Source organism: Myotis lucifugus, unplaced genomic scaffold, assembly GCF_000147115.1.
Source record: "Myotis lucifugus unplaced genomic scaffold, Myoluc2.0 scaffold_41, whole genome shotgun sequence".
In the NCBI taxonomy this organism is placed as follows: Eukaryota; Metazoa; Chordata; class Mammalia; order Chiroptera; family Vespertilionidae; genus Myotis; species Myotis lucifugus.
In genome coordinates, this window is record NW_005871089.1 from 5,900,784 (window position 1) to 5,923,344 (window position 22,561).

General features: G+C 54.1%; 2 protein-coding genes across 16 annotated transcripts; one reads left to right on the plus strand and one right to left on the minus strand.

The window, feature by feature from the left end:
- Positions 1-5,422: 5,422 nt before the first annotated feature.
- On the plus strand, positions 5,423-8,736 carry CPLX3 (complexin 3). Its single transcript, XM_006087878.3, has 3 exons — positions 5,423-5,594; positions 6,733-6,820; positions 8,512-8,736. Exons 1-3 carry the CDS (start codon positions 5,431-5,433, stop codon positions 8,734-8,736), a joined length of 477 nt encoding a protein of 158 aa, XP_006087940.1. The 5' UTR covers positions 5,423-5,430.
- A 2,071-nt stretch (positions 8,737-10,807) lies between these two features.
- On the minus strand, positions 10,808-22,121 carry ULK3 (unc-51 like kinase 3). 15 transcript variants are annotated; one of them, XR_002828991.1, is made up of 17 exons: positions 21,878-22,120; positions 21,029-21,169; positions 20,824-20,944; positions 20,167-20,271; positions 19,323-19,466; positions 19,029-19,111; positions 18,429-18,584; positions 18,143-18,248; positions 17,910-17,980; positions 17,328-17,430; positions 17,155-17,219; positions 16,991-17,069; positions 16,876-16,916; positions 16,442-16,489; positions 16,146-16,212; positions 15,886-16,025; positions 10,808-11,717 (listed from the first exon to the last, which is right to left on the minus strand). XR_002828991.1 is itself a non-coding variant. In XM_023753115.1 (16 exons), exons 1-16 carry the CDS (start codon positions 21,977-21,979, stop codon positions 16,009-16,011), a joined length of 1,434 nt encoding a protein of 477 aa, XP_023608883.1. In that variant the 5' UTR covers positions 21,980-22,121; the 3' UTR covers positions 14,932-16,008. The 15 variants fall into 15 exon arrangements, 8 of the variants coding, with proteins under 8 accessions (XP_023608883.1, XP_023608885.1, XP_023608882.1 ...); XR_002828992.1 differs by lacking the exon at positions 10,808-11,717 and having other exon boundaries at positions 14,932-16,025; positions 16,146-16,291; positions 21,878-22,121; XM_023753115.1 differs by lacking the exon at positions 10,808-11,717 and having other exon boundaries at positions 14,932-16,025; positions 19,029-19,094; positions 20,165-20,271; positions 21,878-22,121.
- Positions 22,122-22,561: the final 440 nt, after the last annotated feature.

The following is a 22,561-nucleotide window of genomic DNA, read 5'->3' on the forward strand; positions in this document are numbered from 1 at the left end:
CAATGGGGAGATAGAGGCTATATCTAAGCAGTCCCTGGGGCCTAGATGCTCTCTCCTATTCCCACCCCACCACCCAGACACATCTTTCCAGGGGAGTTTTGGAGGCAGAAGCCATGCCTTCTGTCCCCCTCTCCAAAAAGCCCCCATATATAGGATCCATTGCCCCATCCAGCTGTCTAGCTGTCCCAGCTCTGCACCAATCCCCAGGGGAACGAATCTTTGACCTGGAGGAGACATTGAACAGACGCAAGAAGATCCTGCAGGGTCTCTCTGAGCACTTGGCCCAGGCTGAGAGGCAATGGAAGCAGCAGCAGGATCCCTAGGTCAGGCCAGTCCTGAGGGAGCCTGGATGAGTGGCCCCTGGAACATCCATGCAGGCCTGAAGAAGCTGAGCTCCCTAGGCACTGGGCCCCATGGCACCAGGGGGCTCCCTGTGTCCTGAAAGAGGAACAAGCTCTATACTTGGGAACTATTGTCCTTCAAGGTCTGGAGGGAAAGGAGGGCAAGGGTGAAATGCTGCAGGTCACAGGATGGGATGGACTTGCCAGGCAGGGGATTGTGCAGGAAGGTAACACAGCACAAGCAAATGCCCAAGGAGCCACACAGCTGGAACTGGGGAGAGGAGATGCCAGGTATTTGGACATAGGTCCTTAGACAAGTAACAAAAGTAGACTGGGTTCTAATTTGCATGTAGTTCCACATGTGACTTGATTCACATATGACTTGCTTAATGCTCAGAAGAACCAGAGTCCTCGTTTCATCTCCACTGCCATCCTGTCTTCTCTCCATGGCCTTCCCAACCTGAAGCTTGAGAGTTGAACCAGCCAAGATGTTAGATACTGGGCAGAAGAGGCCAGTGATTCCTGTGGGATTTGCTGGGCTCTGGTAGATCAAGGTTTGAATCTTGTGTCCTCAGGCCAGAGCAACTGAGGCTGGGCTACTGGAGTGGTACCACACTCCAAGGCTAGGCCTCTCTAATCTTATTTCCAGGCCCAGGATCCTTCCTGCCAAATCCTATCCACCCCAGAGAGGCAATCTCTCTAGGCCACTCAGCAAGACAGGGGTTCAAGCATTGAGCTTGAGTTGACTGGCACTGGCCACAGTTTGGACTGTGCCCCAGGGGAAGTGGGGAGGAGAGGACTGAACTGGGCCTCTGCTCCTTCAGGGGCAGAACCCTTTCTAGAAAGTGGAGAGGTTATGAGAAACCCCAGGAGTGACCACTGTCTGGGGGAGGGGAGTAGGACCATACTCCGGGAGAGGGTTTTGAGAGGAGGGGGAATCCAAGAGCTGAGATAGACAGGGGTCAGATAAATTCAATGTGTCCATAATGAGGGGTCAGGTAATCTGGTAAGGCCTCTAGAAGGAAGAGGGCTGCAGTGCCCTAGAAAGGTGGACTCTGAGAGCAGAGGGGCTGTGCCCTGGCCCCTAGAGAAGAGGCTTGCTTTCCTGCAGGACTCTGCCAGGGTCAGCACCCTGTTCTGTGGACAGCAGTGGATTCTGCTCCAAGATCTGTAAGAGATGAGGTAAGGGCACAGGACTAGGAAGGGTTATGAGGGTGGAGGAAAGAGAAGCCCCATTCCACCAACACCCACTGGACATTCTTACCCCAGAGAGGGATGGTAAATCTGAGCTCCTGGAAGGAGAGGACATTTTGATAGGGTTCTTGGAGGAAGCACAACCAAGATCAGGCCTAGTGATGGTAGGAGGCCCCTGACTTTTTTTTTTGCCCCCTCCCATCTCACAGCATCCCACTCTAGGACAGGTCTCTGGAGCTACCCATAGAGCCCTGGGAACAAGGGGTTACCTGATACCAGGGAGGAGGGAGGCTTCAGGCTGGATGCTATGGCTGCAGCCCAATCCCTGTCCCCGCTCTCTAGACTGGGAGTGGGAAGAAGGGACGAGGGAAAAGAGCTAAATCTCCTGAGGACTAGGGATGGAAGGCAGAGCCCAGGGAGCCTGGGGTTCAGACAGATAGCTTTAGGGAGATCCTTCACTGAGCTAAAGCTGTCTTGGGAACCAGAAAGGAGGTTTGGGGTAAGAACAGCTCACAAGAAGGGGCCCTATAGATGGTGCCTGTTCCCCACCCAGGTGCTGCCTCTGGGAATTATGAGACCTGGTCAGGCAGCTTGGATGGGACCAGAATGCGTAATGAGTCCTCTGCCTTGGTTTCTACTCCCCACTGGGATGCAGTAACCCACATGGCTTCAAGAGCCCAGGTCTTCTACCTGCCTGTGGGCATCAAGCATCATCTTAGAGCTGGCTCAGATCCTGAGCCTCCTGCAGAAGGCCTTCGGGCCCAGTAATAAGGGGGAAGGAAGAGGAACCATGGGGGTTCCATCCATGAGACCCAGGCTCAGCTCCTTCTCCAAATTCTGAGCCGAAGGCTGTCTTGTCTTAATCCTTCAATCCTTGGATCCCTGAAAGGCAAACCTGTGTCTGCATCTGTGTGTGCATGCACACATGCACACAGGACAAATCTCATCTTCTCTCTACCCTGTCTGCTCTCTGGAGAGTCTCACAGACTCTCAGTGCCAGGAAGGCTCTGGAGACCACTTGGTCCAACTCCCTCAGTGACTGGAAGAGAAATGGGAGTGGGCTCTGCCCAAGATCATTCAGAGCAGCCTGCTCTTCCCCATACCCCTGCCCCATCTTGCTCTTTCCCTTGCCTTTACCACCCACCCTGTCTTTTGCTCTCTATTTCTCTCTCTCTCTCTCTCATCTCAAGAACCATTGGTCCCCTACTGATCCCAGGCCCCAGGCCTTCCCAGCTGTTCCCACAGATGGAGACATGGAAGCTGGGGAAGGCAGCTTTGCACTCTGCTCCCTCTCCAAGTGCCCTGGATGAAAACCATAGCACCCCAAGCCTGAGAGAGAAATAGAACCCACAATGGCCCAGATTCCAGGTCCCCTTCCTCCTTCTGGGTAAGAAGCTGATCCAGGACCATAGAACTTCCCCTTTCAGAAAGCAGCAGCCAAGGAACCATGCCCAGCTGGCCATCCCCCAGGGCCTTCCTCATGCCTATAGCCCAGCATCTTCCTGTTCTTCCTCCTCATCTTCCTTTTTGTTCTTCTATGTGCACTTCAAGTGGGCCTTCCTATAGGCAGAACTTTCCACACCTACCCGGCTTGGTTCTGGGCATAATAATTTGATTTGAGAGAGGGAGCGTTAAGACCCACCTGCCTGTTCTACCAGCTGGCCATGAGCAGTGCCCATATTTTCAATAGGCACTACTAACCATGTGCTCAGCCACTGGTTCCATCTAGATCCTGCCCTCACAATAATCTCTCTCTAGTGTGAGAAACTGACAAGTACCTGATAGTCACACCCTATGTGGTCAGTGCCATGATGGCAGGAAGCTCAGGGGCCATATAACAGTACAAGAAAAAGCACCTGACTCAGCCTGGGGAGATCAGGGAACTGGCCTAGAAGGGACCTTTGATACGGGTCATCAAGGCAACTAGTTCTCCAACCTGATAAGTATAGTCATCATTACAGAGAAAACAGCATGAGGAAAGGCATGGAAGCATGAAAGAACACAATATTTTGGAGAAAAAGTGGCAAGTTTAGAACTATCAGAGCAAAGGCTGGGCAAAAAGAATCACAAAGGTTGCCTAGCCTATGAACCAGGAGGTCATAGTTCAATTCCTGGTCAGGGTTTGCAGGCTTGATCCCCAGTGTGGGGCAGCTGATCAGTGACTCTTGTCATTGATGTTTCTATCTCTCTCTCCATCTCCCTTTTTCTCTGTAATCAATAAAAATATATTTTAAAAGCCACAAAGGCTGGGTGGAGGTCACTATTTCTGCTTGGTGGGTGTTTGTTGAATGAGTGAAGCATTTAGAGATGTAGGGTGTGCTAAAGAGCTCAGAAATGGGATTGACAGCTTCTGTTGGTGGAATTTCAAGACAAGAAGAATCCGTGTAGGGGAAGTGGTCCTGGAGGAGCAGTAAAGTGTGCTGAGCTTTAAAAGCAGAGTTGCAGAGGGGACGATCTCCAGGTGAGGAGAATAGCAATAGTATTTTGAGGTGGAATAGTGAGGTGGAATGGTGACAGGCTTATATGTTACATAGGACTGCAATGGTGGCCATAAGGCTGGAACCACTTGGACAGACAGACCTTGAATGCCAGAGGGACAGTGTGTTCCTGATAGGGCAGGCCAAAGGAGCCATAGAAGGTCCCAGATCAGGGGAGACTGTGGTGCAGTAAGTGTAATAAGTGTAAGGAACCTGCTCTCGAAAGCCCAGAAGGGAGAGGCTCAAGTAAGCTTCTCCCCTCCCTGGCAGCAGGCAGGAGCTGAAAAATAGCCTTCAGGACAGTCTGCAGCCTTCCCCTGGGTCCTGTACCATGCATCTGAGGAGGCAGCACCGCTCCCCCAAGCATGCCTGCATGTGTGACCTACCTCAAAGCCCGGAAGGAGTGTCCGCTTCTCTTCACGGGGAAGTGGATGGTGTCTAGGGGGTGTAGAGCTAGGCCAGTATCTTCCCTCTGGGTGCCCAACTCCTACCCACATCTTAGCTTTTGGGGAGCTCCGACCATATTAAAGGTGATTTCCCTCTCTCCGAGCTTTGATATGCTCATTTACCTTCCAGGTTTGCCTTTACGTCTCTGAAGGCTTTCTCTTCCACCTCCTCTGGAGAGGTAGCTGGGAGTGGGCTTCAAGTGGCCCAGGAGGCCAAGAGTTGGCTTGAATATGAAGACTGGATACCCCACAGATCTTGAGCCCTGGACTGTGGAGGGAGAGGGAGTCACAACTGTGTATAATTCTGTCCCCAAATTCACCAGAACAAATTCAAACCCAGCCAGCATCACCATGAACAACTCTCTCTCTCCCAATTCCCTTCAGTTCCAGGGGGTCAGAGGGGCAGGCACATGATGGAGAACTCTGTGAGGCAGCCCATGGAGCAATAATTGGGTTTCCCCACTCTCTGGTCTCCCTCCCTTTCCCAGTGTGAAGCTCTTCAAGCAGCTGCTGCGGCAGCAGGTTGGGGAGAAGTAGGGGTAGGGCCCAGCGCTGGATTTTTGCCCCTGGCTGCAACTCTCTGGGGATCGTAGGGAGCCAGGTTCCCGGGGCACATATCAGCACAGCCCATTCCCCTAAGGAGCGACCCCATGCCCAAAGACCCTAATCCGTTGTCAGCAGTGCTGGGCAGAGCTTGGCGTTGAAGGAGGCACGTGGGAGAGGCGGGAGTGCAGAGCGGGCACGTGGTCCAATCTCCTCAGCCCCGTGCATCCCCCCCCCCCACCCCCTGCGAGGAGCGGTTTGCGAGATGGGGGCGGGGCCGGGGTGGAGAGCGAGCAGCAGCCAGCTCAGAGAGTGGGGTGCTGGCCCGCAGCGGGAGCTGTCCGTGAGACCGAGTGCTGAAGTAGGCGCAGACGTGCCTGGTGCCCGGGGAGTGGTACCCGGTGCCCAGTGCCCGGGCAAGCGAAGACCATGACCTTCATGGTGAAGACCATGGTGGGCAGCCAGCTGAAGAACCTCACCGGGAGCCTGAGGGGTGGCGAAGACAAGGGGGATGGGGACAAGTCCGCCGCCGAAGCGCAGGGCATGAGCCAAGAGGAGTATGAGGAGTATCAGAAGCAACTGGTGGAAGAGAAGTGAGTGAGATCCCTTCCCACCTCCAACGACCCTCTCCCACACTCCATCCTCCAGCTGCCCGGCCCACCTCTAGGGTAGTTTCAGATCTCAATCCCTTCCCCTACTTTTCTAGACTGGTAAGAGGCTGGGATGTGCACCTCTAGGTTGCCCTCTGCCACCCCAAGCCACAACATTTCAAACCCAGGGCCCCGCCCCAGCTTCACATTAGGTCCAGAGGAAGTGGGGGAAGGGGCGATAGGGGTCTGGGACTGAGTGGGGCACGTGCATTTCTGATGAAACAAGTAATCCTTTAATCCGATCTGGTCCCAATGTCTGGGTCTTCCAAATGGAGCTCTTCTGAGCCTGAGGCTCTGAGAAAAGCGGTGCAGCTGAGGGGGCTCAGAGTCAGGGAGACAGATCCTGAAATGGGGGCACTCGTAGATATTGAATCCACGGATGTTCAGACAATGCTAGAACAGAGAAACAGCTGGAGTGGGGCTAGGGCTAGACTCCAGAGCTGCTTGTGTCAGATCCTGGCTTTGCTTCTTTATAGCTGAGTGATTTTAGGTAATTTACTTAACCTTTCTGTCCCTTGGTTTTCTCTTTTGTAAAGTGAGGATGATAATTATAAAACATGCCTTATATTTGTGAGGATTAAATTACTTAATGTAAACTGCTTAGCACAGCACCTAGAACACGGTAAATCATTAAATGTTAGCTATAATTATTTCAGCTGATAGCAGTTTTGTGAATTGCAAAATCTTATCCCCATTCTACAAAAGAGGAAGGTAAGTGACTTACCCAAAGACATGTCCATAACGAAAGTGGTAATGGAGCCAGATACGAAACCAAGTCTGTTTCAAATACTTCCCCCACACACACACCACACCCCCCCCCACCCTCCAAATAACCTGCCAGGAAGGGAAAAGACCCGAGGAGTCCGAGGCTTAGAGGGATATATATTAGGGAGCCAGAATGACCTCCCTCCCATAGCTCTGTCCAGAGGCATGTGTGGAGACTAGAAAGGGCCCTGTGATGGGGGGCTAGGCCGTAAAGAGCAACAGGCAGTTGCCAGGTCCAAGCACCCTCCTGACACACAGGCCCACAGGTGCCCATCTTTTTAGTGCTGGCAATGACTCTGGCCCTGTGCCCCTGCAGGATGGAACGTGACACACAGTTCACACAGAGGAAGGCAGAGCGGGCCATGCTACGGAGCCACTTCCGAGACAAATACCGGCTGCCCAAGGTAAGCTTAAGAGATAGGGCTTCGAGTCACATCCAGGCCCCTGAGCCCTGGGCCCTGGACTCCTTTGCCCCACTCTGGGAGCCATGACTCTCAGCTCCTAAGACATGTGGAGAGCTTGGTGAGACCATTTGTTCTTTCACTCCTTCACTCCTTAACTGGAGCCTGCCTAAGCCTAGGATTTGGCAAGGAGGGATAGTCCAGTCCTCTAGAGACTGATAGGTTTGTGTTTCTGGAGCCAGTCCAGGCCCCTTCTGTCCTCCAACCTACACTCCCCCAATACAAGTCAGGCCCAGGCAGATGAAGAGTTGGAAGGCAATAGATTTTACCATGGGGGTGAGGCTCTTGAGACTTCTGAACACCGGGCAAGGTGGGATGGGAAAGAGAAGGTAGCACCATCTGTGTGCCAGGCACTTAACCTTCACACCCTTACCTAATCCCTTAGTAATTCCGCCAGGCAGCAATCACCCACATCTACAAATAAGGAAACTGAGACTCAGATATATTAAAGGACTTGGCTAAGATAATACAACCAGTGAGTGACGGTGCTCAAGCTTGTGAATGCTGAGCCTTCTCCAGGCCCCTGACTGCTTTCCAGAGTATGGGTCTGTCTGCAGAGAGCAAAGTAACTCTTTGGTTGGCCAAGCAGCCAGGAGGATGCCTCCACTATGCACTGCAGCACCAGATGGGCTAGAAGTGTTCTACTCCTGTTGCCTAAGGAGAAAACTAAGGCACAAGCTACCCCAAGTGCCCAAAACTATGATAGACTCTAAGGAGAAACAGAAACAGCGCTACAGTATACCGACCTTGATCTTCCACCTGAATTAGAAGATCAGATATGTGAATAACACACCCACTCATTCAACAAATATTTCCTGAGCCTCTGGCTGCCTCTGACTCCCCACAGGGCACCAGTCTTTTAGAAGTATCTCAAAGGGAAAACAGGTCCAGAAAGTTTGCCTTTCTGGGAAGTAACTGAGTTAAACATAGCTAGGAATGAAGTCATTCCTCACATGCTTGCATTAAGCATGTAAGAGACACAACTTCCATTAGGGAACTCTGAGCCCAGTGAAGAGGGAAGACTTGGCTGTGACTGAGTTGGACATAAAGTGGAAAGCCCCAGGGAACCCAAAGGGATGAGGAAGTGCAATGCAACGGTAGATGCCTTGCCAAGAGAGCACAGATGCTGGTATCAGTGCCATGCGTTTACATGTAGCTGTCCCACCTCCAAGTCGCATGGCCATGGGCAAGGTACTTACTTAAATTATCTGAGCCTCAACTTCCTTATTTGTAAAATGGAGAAAACAATACTTACCTTGCAGGGTCATTGTGAGAATTAAAAGCACACAGCTCAATATCAGCCATATAAAAAGTGTTTGATGAATGGTACCCACCACTAGTATTGGTAATGTCCTTCAGTGTAGTTAACAATAGCCAATATATGACTAACTATAACAGTTTGACTCCTAGGTATTCCTATTTTGTATCCCCTTCAGTATCTCAGAGTGAAGTAGAGGAGTATAAAGTACAAATGTCAAAAGCTTGATCCTGGGATGTGGGGGTGGGGACTGAACTCACTGGAACATGGGGCTCCAGAACCTAGGAGCCTGGAACCCAGTCCAGGCTCCTCCCTACACCCTCAGCTTGGGGTCCCACAGATCTCCAACTCCAGCCCAACCCTCCCTTCTCTTCAGAATGAGACAGATGAGAGCCAGATCCAGATGGCAGGTGCAGATGTGGAGCTGCCCCGGGAGCTGGCCAAGATGATTGAGGAGGACACAGAGGAGGAGGAAGAGAGGGCCTCAGTCCTCGGGCAGCTGGCCAACCTTCCTGGCTTAGACCTCGGTTCCCTCAAGGACAAAGCCCAAGCCACACTGGGGAACCTCAAGCAATCAGCTGAGAAGTGCCACATCATGTGACTACTTCCCCTGGGGCTGCTCACTGGGGTGATCAGAGGGCTGGGCCCACATGAGTGCTAAGAGCATGCCTCAACTTCCATGGACCCATACCCCACCTTGTCTTCATTTCCCCTGCACCAGGCTAGTCCCAGGACCCTTGTCTGCTCCAGCCTGCCTTCTCTCCCTCTCCTCTGAGAGTAAAGTCCCCATTCTCCCCCTACCCTTCAGGACTCAGCCTCCCTACTCAGCCTGGGAAGCCTCCCAAGATTGTAGGAATAGGCCCGACTGGCCTTCTCTCGCCATGACCCCAAATTCCTGCACATAGGTGCACCCTTAGAGACACACAGAGGGACACAGAGACCTTGGCCTGTGCAGAGGCAGACACCACAGCTGCATCCTGCCACACACAGACACACATACACAAGCCAACCCCCTGGTGCCTCGGGCACCAACACTCAGATATGCTTAGAGGGGGCTTTCGGCAGACAAACGCAGCAGACAAGAGTTGAGTTTGAGTCTCAACATTCATTTTCTTTGAAATCCATTGCTCTTTCTGGGCCTCATTTCATCATCTATAAAATGAGGATGAACTCGGTGATTTTTAAGGTTCTTTCTAGCTTGGCCTCCCTGGCCCCTCGTAGTCAACCCACACCTCTCCTTGGGCAGAGCAGCAGCTGCAGTTATAGCATCAAGCAGTTGCCACTGTGGGCTCTGGCTTCTGGCAGCTGAGTGATGCCATGGGAGGGACCAAGTGCCAAGGATGAAGCTGGCAGCGAACAGGAGCCCAGGTGGTTTCAGGCCTTCTCTGAGCCGAGCCCAGGGCCTGGCCTATTTCTGTTTTCTTCCTGTAGAACTCTCTCTCTCTGGATTCCATAGTTGGATCTCCTCACTCAGCTCAGTGAAAAATAAAAATTCCAAATGACATGCTTATCTTCGCACTTCTTACTGACCTCCAAGAGTCTTCGGGTTCACAGACCCCCCAATCCTTCCTTGGAGTGGTGTCCTCTATCTCTTCACCACAGCCTCATGTGGGGCACTAGCCCCTATATGATGTTCAAGCTCCACCCTCTCAGGGCCCTAGGCAGGGGTCCCCCTGCATTATCAAGCACCAGGTCAGACTCTGGGCTTTGAGAATGTGGCAGCCAGCAGGATGGGCAGGGCCTCTGAGGTGTTACCTGAGACCACAGGAGAGGCCACAGATCGACCACAGCCGTCTCTGGCAACTCCTTACCTTGGAGATGGAAGGTATGACAAAAAGAAGGCAGGACAACTGCATTCCAGCTCTGGCACTGCTGTGTGACTTTGAACAGGTCCCTTTCCCTCTCTGAGCCTGTTTTCTCCCCTGTGAAATGAAGAGCCCCCACCCCCCCATCAAAAAATAATACATGTTTCAAAGGGTGACCATTTGTAAAGCACTTGGCACATGATAGGCCATATCAATAAATGATAACTCATTCTTTAAAATAACTGAAGAGCCCAAATATCATCATGCTCACCTGTGTAGTGTCCGGGGAACCAACCAGGAGGCTCCACAAGCAGGCCATCAGGGGCCTGAACAGGAACGAGGTATCAACATCTCCCCCACCCCACCCCACCCCTGGCACCAGCTTGTGGAGAAGACTTACAGGCGGAACGGCCATCGGAGGGTTTGGTTTCCATTAGGGCCTCCGTTGCAAAATAAGAACAAGGCGCATAAAACCTGTGCAGTAGGTGATGTGGGGAATGTCAGGTGGAAGAGAGACGAGAGGATGAGGAATCAGGAGGGTGAGAGCAGGGAAGGACACAGGCCCAGGATCGGGACAGTGCTGTTGTGGCTGTCATGTTAGGTCCTCCTTGAGCATCCCCGGGCCTAGGCTGTCCCCAGGTTGTCACTGGACAAAAACCCCTCCTGAGCTTCCTGAAGCTGGAGGAGACCCAACCCGGGGCCCCAGGCTGTGTGTGTGCGGGGACATGGGCACTGGGCACATGATAGGCTACATTAATAAATGATAACCCATTCTTTATTTTTAATATATTTTATTGATTTTTTACAGAGAGGAAGGGAGAGGGATAGTTAGAAACATCGATCAGCTGCCTCCTGCACACTCCCTACTGGGGATGTGCCCACAACCAAGATACATGCCCTTGACTGGAATCGAACCTGGGACCCTTCAGTCCGCAGGCTGATGCTCCATCCACTGAGCCAAACCGGTCAGGGCAATAACTCATTCTTTAACTGCAGCAAGGCCCACGTCAGCACTCCACCTTCCAGGGGCCTCCTGCCTGATGGGTCGGACAGACCCCTTTACCCCCAGTGGTTTACAGGACCAAGGGTGAAAGAGGCAGGGGGACATGGCTGTGAGGAGGCTAGGGTTAGTGTTCACTGAACCCTCACCAAAGAGAATGGCTGGAATCTGGGGTCAGGGAGGAGGTTGAGCCCCCACACTGGTTTTCTCCTCACAGGCTGGGAACCCCAAGAAGCCCTGACCTGCCTGCATGTTCCTGGAACTGGGGAAAGGAGGCTCTGAGGTAGCAGGAGCCAGCTCCATTGCTCAGGCCGAAATGGGCAAGGAAAGCAGACTGAGGGTCCCAAGCTCTGCTGGCCTCCCCCTGCCTCCCCTCACCCTTCCTTCCCCTGCTCTCTGGCTTCTCTGGCAGTCCATGCCCCTCTCATCTATGTCCCTGCTCTCTGGCTCATTCCTGGTTCATACCCATCTTACACCCACCCACCTGCCTCATTTCTAAGCCCTCGGGGCCTACTGAGGACACCCTCTTCACATCCTATTTCTACTCCCATTTATTTAGATAATTACTTGCTCCATGACTAGTCCACCTGATATTATGTGAGGACAACAAAGAAAGCCACCTGCTACCAGAACTTCCCTTTTCACAGTGATTAAAATCCCACCAATAAGGCCCCATAGTTTAGAGTAAAGCATTTACCTCCCCAGGTCCTCTCCTCCTCTCCCTCTTGTTCTCTTTCTTTCATCCTTCTCACTGTCCTTCTCAGCTTTGCAGGCAGTCTGAAGATACAGGAAATGTTGAAAGGTGATGATACAGTTCCTCTACACACACACACCCCGCACCCCCTCACCACCACTCTTTCAGGAAGAGAGTGACAGCAAAGATGGCTGGCCTGCTCCCCCTCACCCCCACCCTTAGGTTCTCTAGCCCCATGACATGGGGGATTTCAGGGGATTGGTGGCAAACCCTGGTACCTGCTCCACTCAAGTCTCCTTCTACCCATCCAGATAGCTCAGGCCTAGTTCCCAGAGGGAGACTCTCCAGGGGCCAGTTGGCCCCAGGGTGGACTTGGGGAGGATGGTGACAGGGTTTGGAGTTGGGAGGCTCCCTCTCCCCCCAGTGGCCATGGTCCCCCCTCAGACACTGGAGGCTCCCAGCGAGTTGGGAACATCTGGGGGAGTGTGTGCTATGCCAGAGCTGCTGGCAGAGCCTATTGGTCCAGCTGATGCCTGAGGCTGCTTGGGGTGGGGAACTACATGCGAGGGGACTGGGAGAAAGCCACAAAGCCTGCTACCTGCCTCTAGTTCAGTACCCACCAGGCATAGCTGTTCCCAGAACCCATGTGAGGCTCCAAGAGAGCAGAGGCCAGGGTGAGCTGGGTCGGGGAGCAGCAGCATTGAGGCTGCCTTAGCCTTGCTCAGCAGGGACGTGCCTGTGTGTGTGAGCATGAGTAGAAGTCTACGTGAAATCTGCCTGCGTCTGTGAGCTTGGACGTGGCTTCGGTGTTATTGTATGTGCTGAGGCCTGTGGCCTGTTAGTGTCTGTGTGTGTGTATCTATGATACTTCAAGTGGGTAAGTATGGGTATGAGCTACTCTAGGGAAAGCGTGCCCCAGCCTCAGTGGTCTTTGGGGATAAGAGTCCTCCTAGATGACTTGCAGGAACCATGGTTCAATGACCTTCCGAAACTCCCGTTAGTCAAGAAAGGGACAGGCTGGGCACAGGGACACCTGGGTCCCTCAATCTGCCCAAGGCCCATCTGCTGTCCCCAGGGCTGGTCCCATGGGAGCCAGTGGGTCCCAGGCCCAGGTGCTCCCCAGCTTGGCCCAGGACTGGCTTTGACTTGGGGGACTGAGTGGAGGTGGGAGGACAGGGCAGGGTGAGGCACCCTGATGCTGGGGAAGTGTCTGCCCTGCTTTGGGCATTTTCAAAGTGTTAAAGATGAGAGGCAGAAACAACTCCTACCCCTAGAGAGAAAAGTCTTTTTTTAAAAAAGCAGATTGGGTATGCATGCATATAACCAATGGACACAAGACACTGGGGCGTAGAGGAAGCCGGGGGAAGGTCAAGGGGGGAAAAAAAGGAGACCTATGTAATACTCTTTGTAATACTTTAAGCAATAAAACAAAAAAAATTTTTTTTAAAGCAGATTGGCTTATTCCTCATACGTCTCTGCCATTCGAAGGGAGCCCTAGAGAGTGAACCCACCTCCTCCCGACCTTAGCTCTCTGGCTGGGCTGTTTCCCTCCTTGGCAGGTGGCCCAAATACAGGACCAGCGTGGAGGCACCCAAACACTCTGCCCAGAGAGGGCCCAATCCCCCACAGTCCCACCTGTCCAGTGCCCTGTTGGCAGGTAGTCAATGCAGATATCAGAAATAATTGGGGCCTGTAGACCAACCCCTCCATCCCATCATCCTAGTCAATCAGTCTCTCCTTCCCATTCAATCTTCCCCATTCACCCCCACAACCAGCTCCATTCATTCCCTTCCTTCCTTTTACTTACTGAGGCTTTTTTTGTCCAGCCCATGCCCAAAGATAATCTGAAGTACATTTCTCTCCCTACATCTGAAAATAATGATTTATTGAATCTTACTGTGTGCCAGGCTAGTGTACAGTAACTCATTACCATCTTCGAGATTTCTACAGGGCCCTTCACTGCATCCTAGTTTAACTGAGAAATGGGTCAGTCCAGCTATTTTCAACCTGTGTGCAGCAATAATTTTAAAAATATGCAATACCTGACTATTTAGTCAGGGGCACTGACCTCTTTTTCTTAGATTGTCAAATTTAAAAAAAAGACAATAGCCACCTGATGTAAATGAACGAAAATTACACATATTTTTTGGTCAGATCAGCAGAAATATTTTTGGAGTGCTGCAGAATTTTAGTAATTAGTTTATGTGTGCCATGAGATGAAAGGGGTTGAAAATCACTGGGTTAGTCAATGGGTCTCTTGGTCAAGTGGCAGAGCCAGGATTTTAGCCTTGCCTCCTGCCTTCTGGACCACTGCTCTACATTGCCCCTCACAGCCAGGCCAAGGACTTCAGGGAAAATAATTCCCTCCCTTTCATGTTGGCTGGAAGGTGATCTTCATGGTTGGCATCTGACAACTCTATGAACTGCTGCCTTGGTGCTTCCCTGGGGCGGGGGTGGGGGGGGCCTTCCTATCCCCTAAGTCCCCAAAGATGCTTCTAAGGGCTGTTAAGACCAAGACCTTGTGGGTGGGGTAGGGACTGCTGGGAATTACCCCAGCTTTTGGGGGCTCCTGGAGGGCTGAGTATGAGATACCCTAGAGCCGTGGTCGGCAAACTGCGGCTCGCAAGCTACATGCGGCTCTTTGGTCCCTTGAGTGTGGCTCTTCCACAAAATACCGACTTCTGCGCATGGGCCATGAAGTTTCAATCACACTGTACGTGCGTGCCCGCACGTGGTATTTTGTGGAAGAGCCACGCTCAAGGGGCCAAAGAGTCGCATGTGGCTTGCAAGCCGCAGTTTGCCAAGCCGCAGTTTGCCAAGCCGCAGTTTGCCAAGCCGCAGTTTGCGGACCACTGCCCTAGAGAATGCCCTTTGCCCCAACCCTGCTCATTCACTGGCCCAAGGGAAAGAGGGGTGGGAGGCCAGGGATCCTGTGTGGGGCAACGGCTTGTGCAGCGCAGAGCAGAGGTTTTACAGGACTGTGCTCCTGCCATGGAGTCCACCCTTCTCCGGGTGCACAGAGGAAGGGCATTGCCTGGCACCCAGGCCTGTGCCTGTCCCCTTCCCACTAGTCCCTTAGGTGGCGGGCAGGAACAGCAGCCGGTCAGCCTGACTCTCCTGGGGCCTGAGGGCAGAAGGCAATGTGGCGATCACTCCCCCACCACCCTGTGGCCTCCCCCAGCCCTCTCTCAGGTTACCCTGTTATTCCTGGAGTCCCTATAGCACTAGCCTAGGAAAAGGGGCTGCCTGCCTTGACCTACTCCTTCTCTTCTTCAAGGGCAAGAAAAGAATCACAAGTTCAAAAAATAATTTAATAAGGAAACAATAAATGATACACTTCATACTGGCCTCTGATAGAGCAGAAAAGACGACCCTTGCCCCAGGAGGCACTGAAGGGTGGAAAGGTTAGAAATCACCAACAGCCAGAGTTTTAAAAACAAGTCCCCAAGTAACCCCAGGTATATACATTGTTCTCCAGATGGAAGTCACTTGGTACTCCCAAAAGCCCACATGGGGGGAGGGGGTTAGGAGATAACAGCAACACCAATGGAGCTGGGAAGACCCAGGCCCAGAAAAGGAAAGGTGCTTGCCCAGGGCACAGGCGGGGTGGCAGCCATGTCAGCCCTGAAATGTCTCCTGGGCTAGTGGGTCTCCAAAACCTGAGGAGTCGGGCAGGCCCCATGCCTCCCTGTTCCAGTCCAGGACCAGCTCTGCAGAAAACAAGGGGTGCTCCCTAAAGGGAGATGAAGGCTGGAGGGGTGAGGATGAAGGACCTCCCCGCAGACCCTCTGGGGCAGGGCAGGAACAGGCATGAGTTTCTTCAATTTGCCCCATCCTTCAAAATATATTCTTTTCATGGCTTGCAGGATTAACTTAAAATACTGAGACAGGGTGGACAGACATCAGCTTCCAAGATGACTGGTGTTCTGTGGGGCTGAGTGCAGACCATGGGGGGGTGGTCCCTGAGCGCCCTGGTCCACTGCGAGGACAGAGGCGAGTTGAAATAAGGGCTCCCAGGAAGGAAAGGGGTGGGCACAGGCTACATCTGAGCCTTCATGCCCTAAAATGACAGGCTCAGGGTCCAGCAGTCACCAGTTAACCACAGTCACATGAGACACTTCTCCCAGAGGCCTGCTCCCTCCCCTGGGGCCAGACCCAGTGCTCCCAGCCCATAAAGGGCTGGGCCATCAGAGCCTTTGTGGGGTGGAGGGCATCCTGAGGGTGTTAGGGACCCTGGGACGCAGTGCTCACAGGGTTGCCCATCCAGGAAGGCTACCCCGCCAGGCTGCAGAGGGCCACAGAATTCTGGGCAGCAGCCTAGGTGTGTCCCCCAACTTCAGGTGGCCCATGGTCTGTGCAGTCATCTTTCTGTGGTCACTGCAGGGTGCAAGCTGTGGAGGGGTAAGGGAGAAGGGTCAGTGTCAGGTCTCTGGCAAACAAGGCAGAATCCAGGGCTGCCCTTGGCCTTCACTCCTCCTGGGGCAGAGGGTAGGACCCTAGGCAGGACTCACAGGTCCGGACAGACTCCAACAGCCCCTCCTTGTCCAAGGTCTCGGCTTCCCAGCGAGACTCCCTCATCTGTGGGACAAAAAGGTGGCACCGAGGTGACAGGCAGCCAGGGGCAGGCAAAGGAGCCGCATCAACAGTCCCAGGGCAACTGGGAGTGAAAGACAGAGACAGCAGTGGAGAGGCCTGCAGATGGAACCCGGAAAGGGAGACACACGGGGGACAAGGGGGGGCAGAGAGCTACAAGCAGAGGAGCAGAAACCACACAGCCTTGCCCCAATGGGACCTCCCATGTGCTCACCTTGACTTGCTCTTTCAGGTATTCAGCTCGAGCCATGAGGTTCTGAACCTGCCAAGGGAAGACATACGTGCCTATGGGGCTGGGGGTGGGGCCCTCAGAGTGAGACCCTCCTCACTCCTGCTGCTCTCTAGAACCCCCTGCCCCAGAACAACTGCATTCTGTGTCCTTTATCTGCTCCCTCCTCCAGAAAGCCTTCATGACTGAAGTGGCCCAGCCAGTTTTCTGTTGCTGGGTCCCCTGATCCTGCCCGTCCCACTGCCTGACCTGAGCTCCTAGCCCCTATGAACCCATGTGGCCAACAACCTATCAGGTCTGTAAGGTCTGACTCCCAGACTTGAAACACCCCGAGGGAACCCAAGAAGGTCCTCCCAGATGGAAGGAGGGTCAAAGGGGAAGATGAAGCCCCCCACAACCCACCCAACCCCGGTGGGCACCTCAGTGTGAAGCAGTTCCCGCCTCCGGCCTGGGGGCTCCCCTGCAAAAAGAGGGAGGGTGCGTGCTAAGGGCAGGGCAGCAGGGAGTCAGGGAGTGTGGTGGTGAGGGCCTCACCTGCCAGCAGCAGCAGCAGCTCCCCCAGGCTGTGCTGGTACAGGTCCAGGGCGTCCTGCTCCCCACCAGCTTCCTCCTCCTGCAGCCACAGAGACACCAGTCATTTAGGGTCATGATCTCGATTCCTCCCTGCCCCACCTGGACCCCTCCCACTGGGTACAAACCTTGGCCACAGCAGCTGAAGCCACTTCCAGAGCAGCCAGGAGGCGTGGCTTGTCCCGAGCCATCTCTGGGATGAAGGGCAAAGGCTCAGGGTGAGGGGAGCAGCTTTTCTCATCTCAGGGAGCTGACCCCAACCCGCCTGGGAGCCTGGTGGTCAGTCAGGAGCTGGGCCTACCTCTGAGCAGGTCTTGGGCAGAGGCCCCCTGTCTCAGCAGGGCCTGATTGGAGGAGGACACAATGGCCTTGAGCTCCTCAGCCCGGGACACGTACTGTCGCACCTGCAGGAGCACGAGGGGCTGAGGAGGAGGGGCTGTGGAGGGGCTGTCCCACCCTGCCTCCCTCGCCAGCATCCACATGCAAGTTCTCCCTCTAGGTCAGTGATGGCGAACCTATGACACGCGTGTCAGAGGTGACACGCGAACTCATTTTTTTGGTTGGTTTTTCTTTGTTAAATGGCATTTAAATATATAAAATAAATATCAAAGATATAAATCTTGTTTTACTATGGTTGCAAATATCAAAAAATTTCTATATGTGACACGGCACCAGAGTTAAGTTAGGGTTTTTCAAAATGCTGACACGCCGAGCTCAAAAGGTTCGCCATCACTGCCCTAGGTCCTCAGTGACTGTCCCAAGCTGAAATGTCAGGGCCCGGCCTGACCCCTTCCCAGGACAGGAAGTCCCGGTTCTAAGAGAGCCAGTCTCAGGCAGCCCCAGAACCCCTCATCAGTTTCCTCCAGGGGACTTGCTCACCCACCTTTGCCTTAATTGCCTCCTTCCGCTGTGCATCCACTTCGTCTGCAAACAGTGGTGGTTTATATGAGGACCTTGCCACACACCAAACCCTCTAGAATCCTCAAAAGCTCTAAGTTCTAGATTTATCCTCTGCCTTGTCTCCCATAAAATTATGAATGGGGACACGCTTCTGGAATCCATCCACAGCAGCTATGGCCACCCGCCCCTGCTACACCCAGAGCTCTATGCACTTACAGTGCAGGGCAGGCACAAAGAAGTCCAGAGCCTTGCAGTAGAGCGATAAGGCAGCCGCAGCATCCCCCTCCTGGTCCTTCTTCACAGCCTGCACCACCAGGATGGTCTGGAGGATGGGCAGATCAGGGAGTCATGCCCACCCCTCTGCTCACCATAAAGTGGGAACAGCAGGTCCCCTGAGCCCATCCTCGTCCCCCTGGGGGCAAGCCCCCTGTTTACCACCAAAAAGTGTAGATGAGACCCCCAACCTGCCTTCACCCCAGCCCATCCCTAGTGGCCTGCTCACTGCTCGTGCCAGGCTCTCCTCACTGGGCATGTGGTCCAGGTCCACCCAGGGGTGGGCAAAGAAGTCCTGGAAGGAGATGCGACGACCAGGGTCCCGCTCTAGGAGCCGCCGCAGCAGGTCCTGGCAGTCTGGGGAGAGCTGGGGCCGAAGGGGAAGCTGAGGGGAGGGTGGGGGACAGGTCACACTGGGCTCCAGAACCTCCCCAACCCTGTCCTGGTATGTCCCAGAGGTACATGTCTGACAGGTGGAGAATCTGAGAGCCAAGAGGAACAGTGACACGTCTGGGTGATGAAGGCAGTAGAGAGCCAAGCCTCCTGCCCAGGCTCCTGCCCACGCCCTCCCTGGAGCCCTGAGCTGTCGTAGAATCCTAATTCGGGTTCTCCCCTCCCAGGCTGATGCTTTTGGGAAGACTGGGCCTGGGTCTACACAATCTGTGGGCTGATCTAGGTCCCTAGAACTGAATGGAGCTTCAAGCACACCCAGCACCACAAGGTACCTAGAGCCCACACCCCAGTCCGTGCAGGGATAGTGAGGTCTCCAACCTGAGGGCTCTGCTTCCCCCTGTCCCACAACAGGTTGCTGAGGCCCTGCAGGACCCACCTCGATAACCCGATTACTCCGGATCTTCTCTTCCAGCTCTGTGAACGACCTGGAGGCAAAGGGGGGCTGCCCGAAGAGGGCTTCTGTGGAGGGAGGCAGAGGGCAAGCTGGGAGGGACAGGGTGCAGCCTGGCCTGGCCCACTCCTGGGAGGGCCTGATAACCCCCAGAGCAGGGGCTCAGGGCCATTAAAGTCAGCCTTCTCATTAAAGCCCTTCAGGAGTGGCCAGGGAGGGCATGCCTGAGGACACACAGTGCAGGCCTCACAGGGTGGGGGCAGGGGACAGAGCTCTCACCATACAGAATGACCCCCACGGACCAGAGGTCCACACGGGCATCGTACTGCCGCTGACACACCATCTCGGGGGCCATGTAGAGAGGGGAGCCGCGGAGCACATGCTTCTCGTCCCACGGGGACATGTGCTGTGAGAAGCCGAAGTCTGCAGGCAAGAGGCCAGGCAGCAGGGCTCAAATTCCAGCTGCCTCTGCTCTTGGCCTTTGAAGCCTTACCCTGAGCTCCAGCACAGGACTCCTCCCCACCTTCCAGATTCACCAGGATCAATCCTACTTCCCAGTCTTAGCTAATTATTAACCTCCAACACCCTCCTGCATCTTTCAGTGGGGGCATAAGTCCTACCCATCACACACAGCCCCCCTCAGGTACTTTTCCAGGAAGCCCACCCTGCTCACATCAGCTATGAAGATAATGGCTCACTGTCCCACCAAGCTCAGGTTATACCCTCTCTAGCCTCAAGCAAATTCTTTTCCAAATCCTATCAGGGACCACAACCACCCCTCCCCCACCTAACTCCCTCCAACACTGCTGCAGGTTGAGTTACAGCTTGAGCTTCAATTCTGGTGACCCACCAAGTCCTGGCCCTGATCCCAAGCATTACACTGCTGGAATCCAGTGTGGATGGCTGAGAAAGGCCCTACCTTTTGGTGATGGGGCCCGTTTCTGGATCTCCCAGCCTGTTGCTGTTGGATGACTTGATAGAGGGCGCCACAAGAACCAGGGCTGCTGAGTGCACACCCACCCTCCAAACCCTGAAGCTCCATTCAGTTCTAAGGACCCAGAACAGCTCACAGATTGTTGTGGAGACCCAGGCCCAGCTTTCCCCTGCTGTTCCAGACTCACACCTGCCAGTTTAAGGTGGGGCTTCTCCAAGGAGCTCAGCAGAATGTTCTGTGGCTTCAGATCCAGGTGAGATATGTTTCGTGCGTGCAGAAACTGCAGGGCACTAGCTGGGGAACAGGACACATGCAGAGAAACAGGTCAGAGGGACCCATCTCCCACCTGCCTCTCGCCTTCCCTGACTTACATCTGCTTCTTCAAGCCTGCATGACCCCAGTTCTGGCCTTCTGAATGCTTTACATAAAAGTACCAGGTTCCTGCCACTTCTAAGAACCCCCCACTCCCACCCCCAGTGCCATCTTTCCTCCCTTGGGCCCCTCTGCAAGTCTCCTCTCCTCCTAGAAGCCTCCCTGGGTGCCCCAGCCCTTTCGACTTTTGCTCTTTCTTTTGGCAAAGCACTTAGATACAACCCAGTGGGCCCTGATGTGTCCTACAAGGTCTTTCTATTATCTTCTGCATGTAGAAAATCTGGACTTCTTACAGCTTAAGGGTCCTACCTTTCTCTAGTAACAGCCTTAAGCTAGGGATGGGCACATGGCAAAGACAGGGCCTATAAATCCGAGCTGGGAAAGGAGGCAACTAAGAGCTCAGCGGCTCCGAGCCTGGGTCGGGTGCAGAGGGAGGACAGAGACCATGGGAAATCTGGGGTCAGAGGTTCTTACCTATCTGCTGCATGAAGACACGAGCCACCTTCTCAGGCAGAATCCGGCGGGTATGGATGAAGCGAGACAGGTCACCTCCTGCACAGAACTCCATGATGAGGTAGATGTTGTCACTGTCCCACTGTGGTTAGAGGCAAAAAGGCAACTTGAAGGGAGTGTCTCTTCTCCAGTCTCCTTTGCGGGTGGCTGAACCACAGGCCCGCACCTGGAAGTCTTTCAGCTGGACGATGTGGGGGTGTCGAATGCCCTTGAGGATTTCAATCTCTGTCAGGAGGTTTTCCACGGATGCCTTGTTCAGGCTCTTCTTGGCCACACATTTTATGGCTACCACCTCTCGAGTGTCCTTCTACGGAGGCAGGAGATTTGAGGGCTCTACCTTGAGCAAGCCAGGGCCCATGCCTGGCCAGAAAGGCTCTGATTCCCTCTACCCTTCTCCCCCTCACTGGGCTTACCCACTCACACCAGCATCCAACCTTCCCCTTCTCAGGCTAATGAGAACCCCTGATTATGGGATTCTGGCCTCCCCACCCAGCCTGGTGTTCTTAAACCCTCTCTTCCCTTAGTCCCATGAGCCCTTCTAGAGTGCTCCCACTAAGGCATGTCCTTCATTCCATGTTCTAGAACTGCCCAGATTGCTTCCTAAGTGGGTCCAGCCTTCCAGAACCCTGTCCAAGACTCCTCCCAGCCCACCAGGTGTCCTCCCAGTCAGGGCACATACAAGAATCAACCAATGAATACATTTGAGCCCATTCTTAAGACACTGACACGAGGCTCCCTCCAGGTCTCCACCTGCAGCTCCAAACAAAACACAGGTGTGGGTACGTGTTTGTGTGTACGTGTTTGTTTTTAAGACCTATGGGGGGGAGTCAGCTCCCACCTCGTCCACCGAACACCAGATCGGGACAAGTCTGGCCGCGGTACCTAACTGCTCTCAGGCCCTAACCTCCCTGGGTTCCCAGCCTGCCACCCGCCTGGGCTCGCTCAGGGTCTGGCGGGCACGCGGCCCGGCGCTCAGAGGTTCTCAAGCCCGATTCCGGCTGCGCCTCGCCCCCACCTTGGCGTAGGCCTTGTACACCGTGGCGTACGTGCCACTGCCCAGGCGCTCGGTGAGAATGAAGCCATCCAGCCGCGGGGGACCCCAGCTGGACCCCGCCATCCTGACCACCCCGCGCCAGCCACCGGGCGCTTCCTGCTTCCCGGGGCGGGTTCCGGCCCGGAGTCCAGCGCGGAGAGCGGAAGAGCGCGCGCAGCAACTGCCCGACTCCTCGCAGCCGCCGGAAGTGCACCCGGAGGGGCGGGGCCAGGCTCCCGGGTCCTAGAGACTCTTCCTCCCGCTGCTTTCTGCGCGGCTCGGGTGAGTGCTGCCCCTCCTCGCCGCCGTCAGCACTAGAAATCACATGATCCGCAAGATCCACGTGAGGATGCTGAGGCCCCCTCGGGCCAAAGGGAGGAACTAGAGACCAGCACACGAGGTCATCAGGAATCCCATTTGGGCTCCGTTACGATCTTAGAGATCGCCCACGAGAGGATCAAGAAGGGTGAGGGGGGCAGGGGATTCAAAGAGGCCCCTCCTCCCAAGACCAGCAGCTCTGAAAGTGGAATTACTGGGACATGTGCCAAGGTTGCAGACATCCCGTCAGGGCACATACAAGAATCAACCAATGAACACCTAAGTGGAACAACAAATCTGTTTCTCTCTCTCTCTCTCTCAAATCAATAAAATCTGTGAGAATATTTT

Bases quoted from the DNA above. Each gene is read 5' to 3' on its own strand.
- CPLX3 (XM_006087878.3), top strand. From the start codon at position 5,431: ATGACCTTCATGGTGAAGACCATGGTGGGCAGCCAGCTGAAGAACCTC. The intron at 5,595-6,732 runs GTGAGTGAGATC...GTGCCCCTGCAG, and splicing joins AAGCAACTGGTGGAAGAGAA to GATGGAACGTGACACACAGT. The intron at 6,821-8,511 runs GTAAGCTTAAGA...CCTTCTCTTCAG, and splicing joins ACAAATACCGGCTGCCCAAG to AATGAGACAGATGAGAGCCA.
- ULK3 (XM_023753114.1), bottom strand. From the start codon at position 21,979: ATGGCGGGGTCCAGCTGGGGTCCCCCGCGGCTGGATGGCTTCATTCTC. The intron at 17,981-18,142 runs GTAAGTGCATAG...GGTGTGTGGCAA, and splicing joins CTTTGTGCCTGCCCTGCACT to GGTCCTCATATAAACCACCA. The intron at 16,490-16,875 runs GTGCCCACCGGG...TTCCCTTGGCAG, and splicing joins GGGAACTGCTTCACACTGAG to GTTCAGAACCTCATGGCTCG.